The 15,531-nt window shown below is 48.5% G+C and overlaps 1 protein-coding gene across 5 annotated transcripts in view; it reads right to left on the minus strand.

Annotated features, from left to right (window-relative positions):
• Positions 1-12,759: 12,759 nt before the first annotated feature.
• LOC139241006 (carboxy-terminal domain RNA polymerase II polypeptide A small phosphatase 2-like) overlaps positions 12,760-15,531 on the minus strand; it is a 35,400-nt gene continuing 32,628 nt past the window's right edge. For all 5 annotated transcript variants that reach the window (XM_070869683.1, XM_070869681.1, XM_070869685.1 and 2 more), the window contains one exon: positions 12,760-14,251. In XM_070869683.1, the coding sequence (XP_070725784.1) occupies positions 14,126-14,251 (126 nt within the window). In that variant the 3' untranslated portion in view covers positions 12,760-14,125. The remainder of the gene's footprint in view (positions 14,252-15,531) is intronic.

The raw sequence follows: 15,531 nt of genomic DNA on the forward strand, positions 1-15,531 counted from the left end.
AAATAGCCAAACTGTTGAACCACAGGAAGCACAGAGGAGCAGCTAAACAGGGGTCAAAAGTGACACGCTGGAGAAACTCCATTTGGTATGAGACATAGGTGAATGATTGTGTGACGCGAAAGGGAATTAGTCAATCAGCAATTGTGCATGTGGGCTTTGGGCCAATTAAACGGCATGGTGGGGGGGGGGGGTGGCCGTGCACGAGGCTGACATGCATCATTAAGTGTATAAAAGGTTGCTTGGAATTTTGTATCATTGGAGAGGCCTGGCTACAGACAAACCAGCAGGCAGGCTCCCCACCAGTGCAAAATAAAGACTACTTGAATCTTCGAACCCAGACCTGGTGTTGAGTGTTTATTTTAATTACTCCACTACACTATTTGACTACGGGGGCATCACAGTCCCACCCGATCCTGTCCTCCAACTTTCACACATGCACTTTCCAACAGGAGTGACTGCACATGAATCGGGGCAGGGCCCCTGGCCAATCATTTCCACTCGCCCTCCCTACTTCAGAGCGCGAGGACAATTGTAATCGCCTTTACTGCTGCCCCAGTAGATATCAAAGCACAGTCTACGAATGCAGGAGCTTAACATAGATCAATGCCCACTTGCAGGCCATTTGGATCCTAATGTTTGATAAAGCACTGAACCCACATTCCCGGTGTTGTTAAGACTGATCATAGTGCCTCAAGCCATCTCCATATCAATGACTACAGTACACACTGTTCCTCAGTAGAGCTGGGGGATTTGAACACATTTAGCAAGCTGCTGCAGACTTTCAGCATAGCCATATTAACCACGATCAGGCCAAATTTATATTTTATTTACATTTACTGTCTTGGTTGTCATAGTGATATTATTTCCAAACTCTCTTTAAAAACAGGATGTAATACAGGTATAATACAAGTTGGACCCTAGCCAAGAAACAGGGCCGGATGCCGCTCTCTGCAGTGCACAATGGCTGTGTCAGAAATCATTTACATCAAAATTTGTTTGCAACTCCAAAGCTGTTCATGTGCTAACCCTTTGTGTCCTAGTGCTCAGAGTAGAATGTTGTTCCAGCAACATTATCAGCCATGGCACAGTGGGTAGCACTTTTGCCTTGGAGTCAGAAAGTTGAGTATCACTCCTGAGTCGGAGCATGAAATCTCGGCTGACACTCCCAGCGTCAGTACTGAGCGAGTGCTGCACTGTCGGAGGTGCCATCTTTCGAATGAGACGTTAAACCGAGGCCCCGTCTGTCCCCTCAGGTGGACGTAAAAGATCCCAGGGCACTATTTCGATAAAGACGAGGGGAGTTCTCCTCGGTGTCCTGGCCAATATTAATCCCTCACCTAACAGACCAATTGAACAAAGACTTTGGTTCTGTCTTCACTAAGGAAGACACAAATAACCTTCTGGAAATACTAGGGGACCGAGGGTTTAGCGAGAAGGAGGAACTGAAGGAAATCCTTATTAGTCAGGAAATTGTGTTCGGGAAATTGATGGGATTGAAGGACGATAAATCCCCAGGGCCTGATAGTCTGCATCCCGGAGTATTTAAGGAAGTGGCCCGAGAAAAAGTGGATGCATTGGTAGTCATTTTCCAACATTCTATAGACTCTGGATCAGTTCCTATGGATTAGAGGGTAGCTAATGTAACCCCACTTTTTAAAAAAGGAGGGAGAGAAAACAGAGAATTATAGACCGGTCAGCCTGACATTGGTAGTGGGGGAAATGTTGGAATCAATTATTAAAGATGTAATAGCAGCGGACTTGGAAAGCAGTGACAGGACCAGTCCAAGTCAGCATGGATTTATGAAAGGGAACTTATGCTTGACAAATCTGCCAGAATTTTTTCAGGATGTAACTAGTAGAGTGGACAAGGGAGAACCGGTGGATGTGGTGTATTTGGACTTTCAACTGCGGCAGTTGGTGAGAGGTGGGAGCAGCGTCGGAGTGGCCGATAAAAGCCCAGCGGGAGATCGAGAGCCAGCAGCAGTTGGTGAGAGGGGAGCGACCTATAAAAGGCCCAGCGGGAGATCGAGAGCCAGCAGCAGTTGGTGAGAGGGGAGCGACCTATAAAAGGCCCAGCGGGAGATCGAGAGCCAGCAGCAGTTGGTGAGAGGGGAGCGACCTATAAAAGGCCCAGCGGGAGATCGAGAGCCAGCAGAAGTTGGTGAGAGGGGAGCGGCCTATAAAAGCCCAGCGGGAGATCGAGAGCCAGCAGCAGTTGGTGAGACGCGGGAGCAGCCTATAAAATGCCCAGTGGGAGATTGAGAGCCAGCGGCAGTTGGTGAGAGGGGAGAGACCTATAAAAGGCCCAGCGGGAGATCGAGAGCCAGCAGCAGTTGGTGAGAGGGGAGCGACCTATAAAAGGCCCAGCGGGAGATCGAGAGCCAGCAGAAGTTGGTGAGAGGGGAGCGGCCTATAAAAGCCCAGCGGGAGATCGAGAGCCAGCAGCAGTTGGTGAGAGGGGAGCGACCTATAAAAGGCCCAGCGGGAGATCGAGAGCCAGCAGCAGTTGGTGAGACGCGGGAGCAGCCTATAAAAGGCCCAGCGGGAGATCGAGAGCCAGCAGCAGTGGGTGAGAGGGGAGCGGCCTATAAAATGCCCAGCGGGAGATTGAGAGCCAGCGGCAGTTGGTGAGAGGGGAGCAGCCTATAAAAGGCCCAGCGGGAGATCGAGAGCCAGCAGCAGTTGGTGAGAGGGGAGCGGCCTATAAAATGCCCAGCGGGAGATGGAGAGCCAGCAGCAGTTGGTGAGAGGGGAGCGGCCTATAAAAGGCCCAGCGGGAGATCGAGAGCCAGCAGCAGTTGGTGAGACGCGGGAGCAGCCTATAAAAGGCCCAGCGGGAGATCGAGAGCCAGCAGCAGTTGGTGAGAGGGGAGCGACCTATAAAAGGCCCAGCGGGAGATCGAGAGCCAGCAGCAGTTGGTGAGACGCGGGAGCAGCCTATAAAAGGCCCAGCGGGAGATCGAGAGCAGGCAGCAGTTGGTGAGAGGGGAGCGGCCTATAAAAGGCCCAGCGGGAGATCGAGAGCCAGCGGCAGTTGGTGAGAGGGGAGCGGCCTATAAAAGGCCCAGCGGGAGATCGAGAGCCAGCAGCAGTTGGAGAGAGGGGAGCAGCCTATAAAAGGCCCAGCGGGAGATCGAGAGCCAGCAGCAGTTGGAGAGAGGGGAGCAGCCTATAAAAGGCCCAGCGGGAGATCGAGAGCCAGCAGCAGTTGGTGAGAGGGGAGCGGCCTATAAAAGGCCCAGCGGGAGATCGAGAGCCAGCGGCAGTGGGTGAGAGGGGAGCGACCTATAAAAGGCCCAGCGGGAGATCGAGAGCCAGCGGCAGTTGGTGAGACGCGGGAGCGACCTATAAAAGGCCCAGCGGGAGATCGAGAGCCAGCAGCAGTTGGTGAGAGGGGAGCGACCTATAAAAGGCCCAGCGGGAGATCGAGAGCCAGCGGCAGTTGGTGAGAGGGGAGCAGCCTATAAAAGGCCCAGCGGGAGATCGAGAGCCAGCAGCAGTTGGTGAGAGGGGAGCGACCTATAAAAGGCCCAGCGGGAGATCGAGAGCCAGCAGCAGTTGGTGAGAGGGGAGCGACCTATAAAAGGCCCAGCGGGAGATCGAGAGCCAGCGGCAGTTGGTGAGAGGGGAGCGACCTATAAAAGGCCCAGCGGGAGATCGAGAGCCAGCAGCAGTGGGTGAGAGGGGAGCGACCTATAAAAGGCCCAGCGGGAGATCGAGAGCCAGCAGCAGTTGGTGAGAGGGGAGCGACCTATAAAAGGCCCAGCGGGAGATCGAGAGCCAGCAGCAGTTGGTGAGACGCGGGAGCAGCCTATAAAAGGCCCAGCGGGAGATCGAGAGCCAGCAGCAGTGGGTGAGAGGGGAGCGACCTATAAAAGGCCCAGCGGGAGATCGAGAGCCAGCAGCAGTTGGTGAGAGGGGAGCGACCTATAAAAGGCCCAGCGGGAGATCGAGAGCCAGCAGCAGTTGGTGAGACGCGGGAGCAGCCTATAAAAGGCCCAGCGGGAGATTGAGAGCCAGCGGCAGTTGGTGAGACGCGGGAGCAGCCTATAAAAGGCCCAGCGGGAGATCGAGAGCCAGCAGCAGTTGGTGAGAGGGGAGCGACCTATAAAAGGCCCAGCGGGAGATCGAGAGCCAGCGGCAGTTGGTGAGAGGGGAGCGGCCTATAAAAGGCCCAGCGGGAGATCGAGAGCCAGCAGCAGTTGGTGAGACGCGGGCGACCTATAAAAGGCCCAGCGGGAGATCGAGAGCCAGCGGCAGTTGGTGAGACGCGGGAGCAGCCTATAAAAGGCAGCTACAGCGGGAGAGAAAGCAAAATAGAAGTAGAAAGAAATCAAAAAGTGACGTCACAGCCAATGGGGTAAATGATTGGTGAGTAGCTTTTCTTTTTATTTTTTATATCAGTAAGTGAACTGTAACATTGTTATTACCAATTTAAGGGTATCTAAGGGTTAAGACATGGCAGGAGAGCTCGGCCATGTGATATGCTCCTCCTGTACTATGTGGGAACTCAGGGACACTTCCGGTGTCCCCGACGACTACGTGTGTGAGAAGTGTATCCGCCTCGAGCTCCTGACGGTCCGCATTGCGGAATTGTAGCTGAGGGTGGATTCACTCTGGAGCATCCACGATGCTGAGAATGACGTGAGTATCACGTGTAGTGAGTTGGTCTTACCGCAGGAGAAGGGTCCACAGCCAGATAGGGAATGGAAGACCAGCAGGAAGAGCAGTGCAGGGAAGGTAGTGCAGGGGTCCCCTGTGGTCATCCCCCTGCAAAACAGATACACTGCTTTGAGTACTGTTGGGGGGGGATGACTCATCAGGGGAGGGCAGCAGCAGCCAAGTTCATGGCACCGTGGCTGGCTCTGCTGCACAGGAGGGCAGGAAAAAGAGTGGGAGCGCGATAGTGATAGGGGATTCAATGGTGAGGGGAATAGATCGGCGTTTCTGCGGCCGCAACCGAGACTCCAGGATGGTATGTTGCCTCCCTGGTGCAAGGGTCAAGGATGTCTCGGAGCGGGTGCAGGACATTCTAAAATGGGAGGAAGAACAGCCAGTTGTCGTGGTGCACATTGGTACCAATGACATAGGTAAAAAAAGGGATGAGGTCCTACTAAACGAATTTAAGGAGCTAGGAGCTAAATTAAAAAGTAGGACCTCAAAAGTAGTAATCTCGGGATTGCTACCAGTGCCACGTGCTAGTCAGAGTAGGAATCGCAGGATAGCGCAGATGAATACGTGGCTTGAGCAGTGGTGCAGCAGGGAGGGATTCAAATTCCTGGGGCATTGGAACCGGTTCTGGGGGAGGTGGGACCAGTACAAACTGGACGGTCTGCACCTGGGCAGGACCGGAACCAATGTCCTAGGGGGAGTGTTTGCTAGTGCTGTTGGGGAGGAGTTAAACTAATATGGCATGGGGATGGGAACCAATGCAGGGAGACAGAGAGAGACAAAAAGGAGGAAAAAGCAAAAGACAGAAAGGAGATGAAGAAAAGTGGAGGGCAGAGAAACCAAAGGCAAAGAACAAAAAGGGCCACTGTACAGCAAAATTCAAAAAGGACAAAGGGTGTTAAAAAAACAAGCCTAAAGGCTTTGTGCCTTAATGCAAGGAGTATCCGCAATAAGGTGGATGAATTAACTGTGCAAATAGATGTTAACAAATATGATGTGATTGGGATTACGGAGACGTGGCTCCAGGATGATCAGGGCTGGGAACTCAACATCCAGGGGTATTCAACATTCAGGAAGGATAGAATAAAAGGAAAAGGAGGTGGGGTAGCATTGCTGGTTAAAGAGGAGATTAATGCAATAGTTAGGAAAGACATTAGCTTGGATGATGTGGAATCTATATGGGTAGAGCTGCAGAACACCAAAGGGCAAAAAACGTTAGTGGGAGTTGTGTACAGACCTCCAACCAGTAGTAATGATGTTGGGGAGGGCATCAAACAGGAAATATGGGGTGCATGCAATAAAGGTGCAGCAGTTATAATGGGTGACTTTAATATGCACATAGATTGGGCTAGCCAAACTGGAAGCAATACGGTGGAGGAGGATTTCCTGGAGTGCATAAGGGATGGTTTTCTAGACCAATATGTCGAGGAACCAACTAGGGGGGAGGCCATCTTAGACTGGGTGTTGTGTAATGAGAGGACTAATTAGCAATCTCATTGTGCGAGGCCCCTTGGGGAAGAGTGACCATAATATGGTGGAATTCTGCATTAGGATGGAGAATGATACAGTTAATTCAGAGACCATGGTCCAGAACTTAAAGAAGGGTAACTTTGAAGGTATGAGGCGTGAATTGGCTAGGATAGATTGGCGAATGATACTTAAGGGGTTGACTGTGGATGGGCAATGGCAGACATTTAGAGACCGCATGGATGAATTACAACAATTGTACATTCCTGTCTGGCGTAAAAATAAAAAAGGGAAGGTGGCTCAACCGTGGCTATCTAGGGAAATCAGGGATAGTATTAAAGCCAATAAGTGGCATACAAATTGGCCAGAAATAGCAGCGATCCTGGGGACTGGGAGAAATTTAGGACTCAGCAGAGGAGGACAAAGGGTTTGATTAGGGCAGGGAAAATGGAGTACGAGAAGAAGCTTGCAGGGAACATTAAGGCGGATTGCAAAAGTTTCTATAGGTATGTAAAGAGAAAAAGATTAGTAAAGACAAACGTAGGTCCCCTACAGTCAGAATCAGGGGAAGTCATAACAGGGAACAAAGAAATGGCAGACCAATTGAACAAGTACTTTGGTTCAGTATTCACTAAGGAGGACACAAACAACCTTCCGGATATAAAAGTGGTCAGAGGGTCTATTAAGGAGGAGGAACTGAGGGAAATCTTTATTAGTCGGGAAATTGTGTTGGGGAAATTGATGGGATTGAAGGCCGATAAATCCCCAGCGCCTGATGGACTGCATCCCAGAGTACTTAAGGAGGTGGCCTTGGAAATAGCGGATGCATTGACAGTCATTTTCCAACATTCCATTGACTCTGGATCAGTTCCTATGGAGTGGAGGGTAGCCAATGTAACCCCACTTTTTAAAAAAGGAGGGAGAGAGAAAACAGGGAATTATAGACCGGTCAGCCTGACCTCAGTAGTGGGTAAAATGATGGAATCAATTATTAAGGCAGCGCATTTGGAAAATGGTGACATGATAGGTCCAAGTCAGCATGGATTTGTGAAAGGGAAATCATGCTTGACAAATCTTCTGGAATTTTTTGAGGATGTTTCCAGTAGAGTGGACAAAGGAGAACCAGTTGATGTGGTATATTTGGACTTTCAGAAGGCTTTCGACAAGGTCCCACACAAGAGATTAATGTGCAAAGTTAAAGCACATGGGATTGGGGGTAGTGTGCTGACGTGGATTGAGAACTGGTTGTCAGACAGGAAGCAAAGAGTAGGAGTAAATGGGTACTTTTCAGAATGGCAGGCAGTGACTAGTGGGGTACCGCAAGGTTCTGTGTTGGGGCCCCTGCTGTTTACATTGTACATTAATGATTTAGACGAGGGGGATTAAATGTAGTATCTCCAAATTTGCGGATGACACTAAGTTGGGTGGCAGTGTGAGCTGCGAGGAGGATGCTATGAGGCTGCAGAGTGACTTGGATAGGTTAGGCGAGTGGGCAAATGCATGGCAGATGAAGTATAATGTGGATAAATGTGAGGTTATCCACTTTGGTGGTAAAAACAGAGAGACAGACTATTATCTGAATGGTGACAGATTAGGAAAAGGGAAAGTGCAACGAGACCTGGGTGTCATGGTACATCAGTCATTGAAGGTTGGCATGCAGGTACAGCAGGCGGTTAAGAAAGCAAATGGCATGTTGGCCTTCATAGCGAGGGGATTGGAGTACAGGGGCAGGGAGGTGTTGCTATAGTTGTACAGGGCCTTGGTGAGGCCACACCTGGAGTATTGTGTACAGTTTTGGTCTCCTAACTTGAGGAAGGACATTCTTGCTATTGAGGGAGTGCAGCGAAGATTCACCAGACTGATTCCCGGGATGGTGGGACTGACCTATCAAGAAAGACTGGATCAACTGGGCTTGTATTCACTGGAGTTCAGAAGAATGAGGGGACCTCATAGAAACGTTTAAAATTCTGACGGGTTTAGACAGGTTAGATGCAGGAAGAATGTTCCTGATGTTGGGGAAGTCCAGAACCAGGGGTCACAGTCTAAGGATAAGGGGTAAGCCATTTAGGACCGAGATGAGGAGAAACTTCTTCACCCAGAGAGTGGTGAACCTGTGGAATTCTCTACCACAGAAAGTAGTTGAGGCCAATTCACTAAATATATTCAAAAGGGAGTTAGATGAAGTCCTTACTACTCGGGGGATCAAGGGGTATGGCGAGAAAGCAGGAAGGGGGTACTGAAGTTTCATGTTCAGCCATGAACTCATTGAATGGCGGTGCAGGCTAGAAGGGCTGAATGGCCTGCTCCTGCACCTATTTTCTATGTTTCAAAAGGCTTTTGACAAGGTCCCACACAAGAGATTAGTGTGCAAAATTAAAGCACATGGTATTGGGGGTAATGTATTGATGTGGATAGAGAACTGGTTGGCAGACAGGAAGCAAAGAGTAGGAATAAATGGGTACTTTTCAGAATGGCAGGCAGTGACTAGTGGGGTACCGCAAGGTTCAGTGCTGGGACCCCAGCTATTTACAATATTCATTAATGATTTAGACGAAGGAATTGAATGTAATATCTCCCAAGTTTGCAGATGACACGAAGCTGGGTGGCAGTGTGAGCTGTGTGGAGGATGCTAAGAGGCTGCAGGGTGACTTGGACAGGTTAGGTGAGTGGGCAAATGCATGGCAGATACAGTATAATGTCGATAAATGTGAGGTTATCCATTTTGGTGGCAAAAACACGAAGGCAGAATATTATCTGAATGGCGGCAGATTAGGAAAAGGGGAGGTGCAACGAGACCTGGGTGTCATGGTACATCAGTCACTGAAAGTTGGCATACAGGTACAGCAGGTGGTGAAGTAGGCAAATGGTATGTTGGCCTTCATAGCGAGAGGATTTGAGTATAGGAGCAGGGAGGTCTTACTGCAGTTGTACAGGGCCTTGGTGAGGCCACATCTTGAATATTGTGTACAGTTTTGGTCTCCTAATCTGAGGAAGGACGTTCTTGCTATTGAGGGAGTGCAGTGAAGCTTCACCAGACTGATTCCGGGATGGCAGGACTGACATATGAAGAAAGACTGGATTGACTCGGCTTATATTCACTGGAATTTGGATGAAAAGGGATCTCATAGAAACATATAAAATTCCGACGGGATTGGACAGGTTAGATGCAGGAAGAATGTTTCCAATGTTGGGGAAGTCCAGAACCAGGGGTCACAGTCTAAGGATAAGGGATAAGCCATTTAGGACCGAGATGAGGAGAAACTTCTTCAGAGAGTTGTGAACCTGTGGAATTCTCTACTACAGAAAGTTGTTGTGGCCAATTCGTTAGATCTATTCAAAAGGGAGTTAGATGTGGCCCTTAGGCTAAAGGGATCAAGAGGTATGGAGAGAAAGCAGGAATGGGGTACTGAAGTTGAATGATCAGCCATGATCATATTGAATGGTGGTGCAGGCTCGAAGGGCCGAATGGCCTACTCCTGCACCTATTTTCTATGTTTCTATGTAACATCACTAAAACAGATTATCTGGTCATTTATCTCATTGCTGTTTGCCTACATTATAACACAGGGACTACACTTCAAAAAGTACTTCATTGGCTGCAAAGTGTTTTAGGACGTCCTGTGGCGGTGAAAGGTGCTATATAAATGCAAGTCTTTCTTTCAAATTATTCCCTTTAACAGCTCATCTGATAGATGGCACCTGTGACACCGCACCTCAGGAAGGATATATTGGCTTTGGAGGGGATTCACCAGAATGATACCGGGACTAAAAGGATTAAATGCATAGACTAGGCTTGTATTCCCTCAAGAATAGAATATTAATGGGTGATCTAATTGAGGTATATTGGGGATCAAGTTCAACAGGTCAGGGCTATAAATAGAGCTGGAGCACCGGGCCCTGGAAAATCGTGGGCGGAGGTGTGGCGAATGAGGGTTCGGGGCCCAGAAGAGCCGAGGGCACAGGCCAGTCCACACTGATATGTGCGCGCACTAGGTCCGTGCAGCAGAGCTGGTCTCCAGTTGTCCTGGTTAACCCTTGCCACTGGATAAAGGCCTAACTCTGTCAAACTCGTGTGGTGGCTGATGTGCAACGGTCACCACACGTTAAAAAAATCCAGGCACAGGCATCTTCCACCCCCTCGATTAGCGTTCAGGACTGGAACATCAGGTTCTTCATTGAAACATCTATGAACGCTCGTGTGGAAGCAAGTCATCCTCGTTCGAGGGACCACCTACGATGATGATGATTGGGGGAAAGAGAGTGATGGCAAGGTATGGGATTATATTTTCTCTTCAAATCAAAGTGATCTTATCAAGATTTTTTTTAAATGAATAAGAAATTCGATAGAGTGAAACTATTTGCTGTATTGGAGGAATCCAGAACCAGGGGACATACTCTTAAAATTAGAGCTATGCCATTTAGGGGCACTTCTTCACACAAAAGCACAATCTGGGAAATCTGAGAATCTCTCCCTCCAAAACACAATTGAGGCAGGTAGGGGTGGGGTCCTATTGAAAATGTCAAATCTAAGATGGATAGATTTTTGTTAGGCAAGGATATTAAGGGATATGGAATCAAGGCAGATAAATGGAGTGGAGTTACATTTCAGCCATGATCTAACTGAATGGCGGAACATGGCTTGAGGGGCTGAATGGCCTACTTCTCTTCCTGTAAAGTCACATGGCTTCCGGACAAGTATGGGCAAAGAAACCTACTGCCCTCTGATGAATCAGTACCCCTCCCTGTTGAACACCACTTGGGAGGAAGCACCAAGGATAGCAAGGGCACAGAATATACTAGGGGGTAAACGAGACTTGGCAGTACCACTGACCAATCCCTGAAGGATATAGCAGCCAGATTGTTCCCTCACCACGTTCGGCAAGCCAAACACTCACCTCACATCACCTCCCCCGGCTTAAACATTCACTCCCTCCACCGTGGCTGCAGTGTGCACCATCTACAAGATGCACTGCAGCAACTCGCCTAGGCATCTTCAGCAGCACCTCCCAAACCCATGACCTCTACCGCCTAGGTGCATGGGAACACCATCACCTTCAAGTTCCCCGCCAAGTCCCACACCATCCCAACTTGGACATTTTTCGGCTCTCAGTCGCTGGGTCACAATCCTGGAACTCCCTCCCTAACAGCACTGTGGGAGTATATTCATCACACGGACTGCAGTGATTCAAGGCGGTGGCTCACCACCACCTTCTCAAGGGGCAATAAATGTCAGTGCCTGTCACATCCAGAGAATGAATATTAAAAACATTCTAATTGTATTCTGCAGAAATCTTAAAGATAATATTCAGCACCCTTTATCTATTAAACCAAATCTCACAAATGCAAAATCTATTCTTTCAACAGGATGCCAGTTACTTTGACAGTCAAATTCACTGCATCACCCTTAGTAGGAACTATTACTAATTTCAAACAAATCATTTGGGAACATATTCTGGTAGTGTAGAACAAACCCCTGCCAAGGCATCAATCAGGAACATCCTTTATCCCCCCACCTCCTCCCAAACTTGAACTATAAAATCAAAACTATAAAGCACGCAGCAGAAAACCCAGACATACCTAGCCTTTGAAGAATTCTGGAACAGGGATCAGAAATGTCTGCAGAGTGGGAAAACGCAGATTCAATTTTCAGCTCAGCTCAATTCCGAACTAGGGCTCATCGATGCTCAGTTCAAGTTCCTCTAGAACGAGGGGCCGTAGATACAGGATTAAATGCAAGGCGGCAGGAGAAACTTAGTGACTGGAGAATAAAAAAGTTAGGCCGACACACCCAGTGCGGTACCGAGGCAGCGGCGCGCCGTCGGAGGGGCGGTACTGAAGGAGTGCAGCACTGTCGGAGGGGCGGTACTGAGGGAGTGCAGCACTGTCGGAGGGGCGGTACTGAGGGAGTGCAGCACTGTCGGAGGGGCGGTACTGAGGGAGTGCAGCACTGTCGGAGGGGCGGTACTGAGGGAGTGCAGCACTGTCGGAGGGGCGGTACTGAGGGAGTGCAGCACTGTCGGAGGGGCGGTACTGAGGGAGTGCAGCACTGTCGGAGGGGCGGTACTGAGGGAGTGCAGCACTGTCGGAGGGGCGGTACTGAGGGAGTGCAGCACTGTCGGAGGGGCGGTACTGAGGGAACGCAGCACTGTCGGAGGGGCGGTGTGTCCAGGCCAATATTTATTCCTCAATCAACAGAACAAAAACATTATCTGGTCATTATCACATTTGCTATTTGTGGGAGCTTGCTGTGTGCAGATTGGCTGCCCGTTTCCCACATTACAACAGTGACTACATTCCAAAAGTACTTCATTGGCTGTAAAACACTTTGGGATGTCCTGAGGGTGTGAAAGGCTCTATATAAATGCAAGTTCTTTCTTTCAGGAAAGGAAAAGGAGATGAAGATGGCAAGGTGCGATTAGAACCATTTGCTTGGGTGGAGGGTAAATGAACAGACTAGATGGGGCGAATGGCCAGTTTCTATGCCCTTATGATGGAGGCCAGTCCTCCTGGTAGGGAATGGAAATCGGAAGGATAATCAAAGTGCTTCCGTGTCTTGGTTGTACATGTTTGATACAACAATACCCTCACCCCCAGAGCAAACGCAAGTACAACACACAGAACAAAAATTATATTGTTTTATTCACCCAGACGAGATGAAACACAACAAAAGCAACTGTGCAGTAGGGCAACATGGAATAATAACCAGGAGGGCTAAATCACCAGAGTGCAGAGGGAAAAGCCACTTAGTGTTCCTTTGGGAGAAGAAGCATCTTGTGGCCAGAGTGAGATTGCACGACTTGTGACAAATTGTGCGTTTGGGAGCTCTGGATTCAGATCCACTGGGAATTAGCTGGCAACAGTCAATCTCATTGCTCTCAAGGCCCTTACCAGCCGTGAGCGACGTCACCTGTGTCTGGGCAGGACTCAAGACTCAGGTTCTCAAAGTGGGAAGATACTAAAAGATAAGGCACCACCCAGTCTCTCGATTAAACATTTAAAAAAACAAGTATATAATTGGAGACAAAATAGGAAGACTACCTCGAGGGAAGTTTTGGATCGTGTCTCTCATCCAAGTCACCCACGAGGTTAATTTAAGGACAGCAGGAGAAGGGGACAAAAACCAAAGGTCTGAGGTATACGTTAAACAGTTGCCAGCCAGCTTATTGGTAACTTGAAGGCAACACCCCATTTTGAAGAGAAGCTCTCTGAAAATAAACCATCGACTTTTTCCCGAGATCAGTTCAGTGTATGATCCCTTTATTTTGAAAGCCCAGCAACTGCTCTGCAGTAGGAGCCAGAAAAGCTAACATTCGATCCTCCATCTCCAAAATAGATTCCCTACTGCCCAGAAACACCCCAGACAAAAACATCTCAACAGCTTTGATTTCAAGATTATTTTTAAAAATATAGTGTACACTAATTTGTGTAACGTTGGCTTTTCTGCAGAGTTATAAAAATTAGAAAAATAAAAACAAGTGATTGGCAGCCATTTTCCAGAATTGCATAATGGTCATGCTCAGTGAGTTATTTTTTTAATAAAGTGCATTATCCATTTTATTTATCTACAGTGTAGAGGTGGGTTTTCAAAAGCTTGCATTCAGTGAAACAAAGTTATATAAAAAGGATCATATGTGTGCATCTTTCTTGTGCCTAAAAAGGAGATGTGGCATATGGCACAGGAACAAAGTGGCGTGTGGATTTTAAAGGAGCAGTTCAGAGTGTATTCAACCGGATAAAGGTTCATCATATCCCAGTGCTATAAACATTGATATTAAGCACATTAAGGTTTGGATAGGCATAACATGTACATCTCCTGAGAGTCCATTCCATTGTGAGAAAGTGCTGCTCTGTACTTTCTACATTTACTTCTCCTTAACCCCCGCCTCCATCTAATTAGTGAAGCCCATTGTCGTGACATCCTATACCTTAGAGAACCAATCAAAATGGAGATTATTGAGAGGTGGTGCTCTGAATGTCACTTTTTGCGCTAGCTTGGCTGCAGTCGCTCCAGACCGGTGTAGACATCCTCCACTTGGCTGAGTCCCTCAAAGGCAGGGATTAGGCTGAGTAACTCGGTATCAGACAGGTCATCAAACCAGGACGTTACTGGCACCTATCAAAAAAGGAGAGAAAAAAAAATAATCAATCAATCAGGACATCCTACATTCCCTGGTCACTCTCTCTCCACACCACAAATTTACACAGTCTTTCCTTTGCTTTCTTGAATTCAGACTTACACCTGGCTGCAGTCCCAGAGTTAATAGGTAGTCTCTGCTACTTCACCCGGATGAATGTACCATGTGCAAGCCTCAACAGGGAGTGGCTGCATGCTATTCAACTGTGTGGGCATCGCATCAGAGTTCGACAATATACATTTGCTGCAGGGGTCACTGGATAGTGATCAGGAGTAGCGGTTCTGGCTAATTCACCCTCTCCTTCCCCACCACCCAAGGACGATTGTAATACTCCTAGTGCATCATCATCATAAGCAGTCCCTCAGAAATCGAGGAAGACTTGCTTCCACTCTTAACATGAGTCCTTAGGTGGCTGAACAGTCCAATACAGGAACCACAGTCCCTGTCACAGGTGGGACTGATAGTCGTTGAGGGAAAGGGTGGGTGGGACTGGTTTGCTGCACGCTCCTTCCGCTGCTTGCGCTTGCTTTCTGCATGCTCTCGGCGATGAGACTCGAGGTGCTCAGTGCCCTCCCGGATGCACTCCCTCCACTTAAGGCGGTCTTTGGCCAGGGACTCCCAGTGCAGAGTCAGCCAACAACGCAGGCCAGGAAATTGAACCTGGCTCGGTGTAGTGCAGCAACACTACAAGCAGTGCTTTTACAAAGTCAATAAGGGAGCTCTGCACCTAGTTTTTAAATGTGAATTTGTGTGCATTATAAAAAAAAAGGATTATAGTCCTGGTATCCCAGCAACCAGTGTTTTACCATGATCAAGAAGATATGGCCATATTAAATTGCCTTTCCTTCTTGATATTTATTCTCAAACAAAATGGCTTCAGCTTCTTTCATTTCACCTCCCATCTTCAGATTTGAATTGTTTTCCCTGTAGCTGCAGGTATTTGCATGGGAGAATTGCAGTGCACAAAGATTGTTGTAATAAATAATTGTGTGTGTGTCATATAGAAGCTATAGCATACGCTCGGGAGCTGAGGAGGGAACACAGAAGAACTGAAAGTCAGAACCAAGCTCAAATGGGTTTATTCTCCACCCCCCCCACCCGCTGAGGTCCAGCTCCATAGGCAGCCTTTGACCTGACTGGCTGATCTTCGTGGGAGCTTGATGGCGATTGCTGGCAGGCTATTCAACTATGGAGGAGTACTACAGCCAGGCCGATCCTGATCTCTCCCAACCACGCGAGTGCACCTTCCAACAGCGGT

This window comes from Pristiophorus japonicus, chromosome X, assembly GCF_044704955.1.
Source record: "Pristiophorus japonicus isolate sPriJap1 chromosome X, sPriJap1.hap1, whole genome shotgun sequence".
In the NCBI taxonomy this organism is placed as follows: Eukaryota; Metazoa; Chordata; class Chondrichthyes; family Pristiophoridae; genus Pristiophorus; species Pristiophorus japonicus.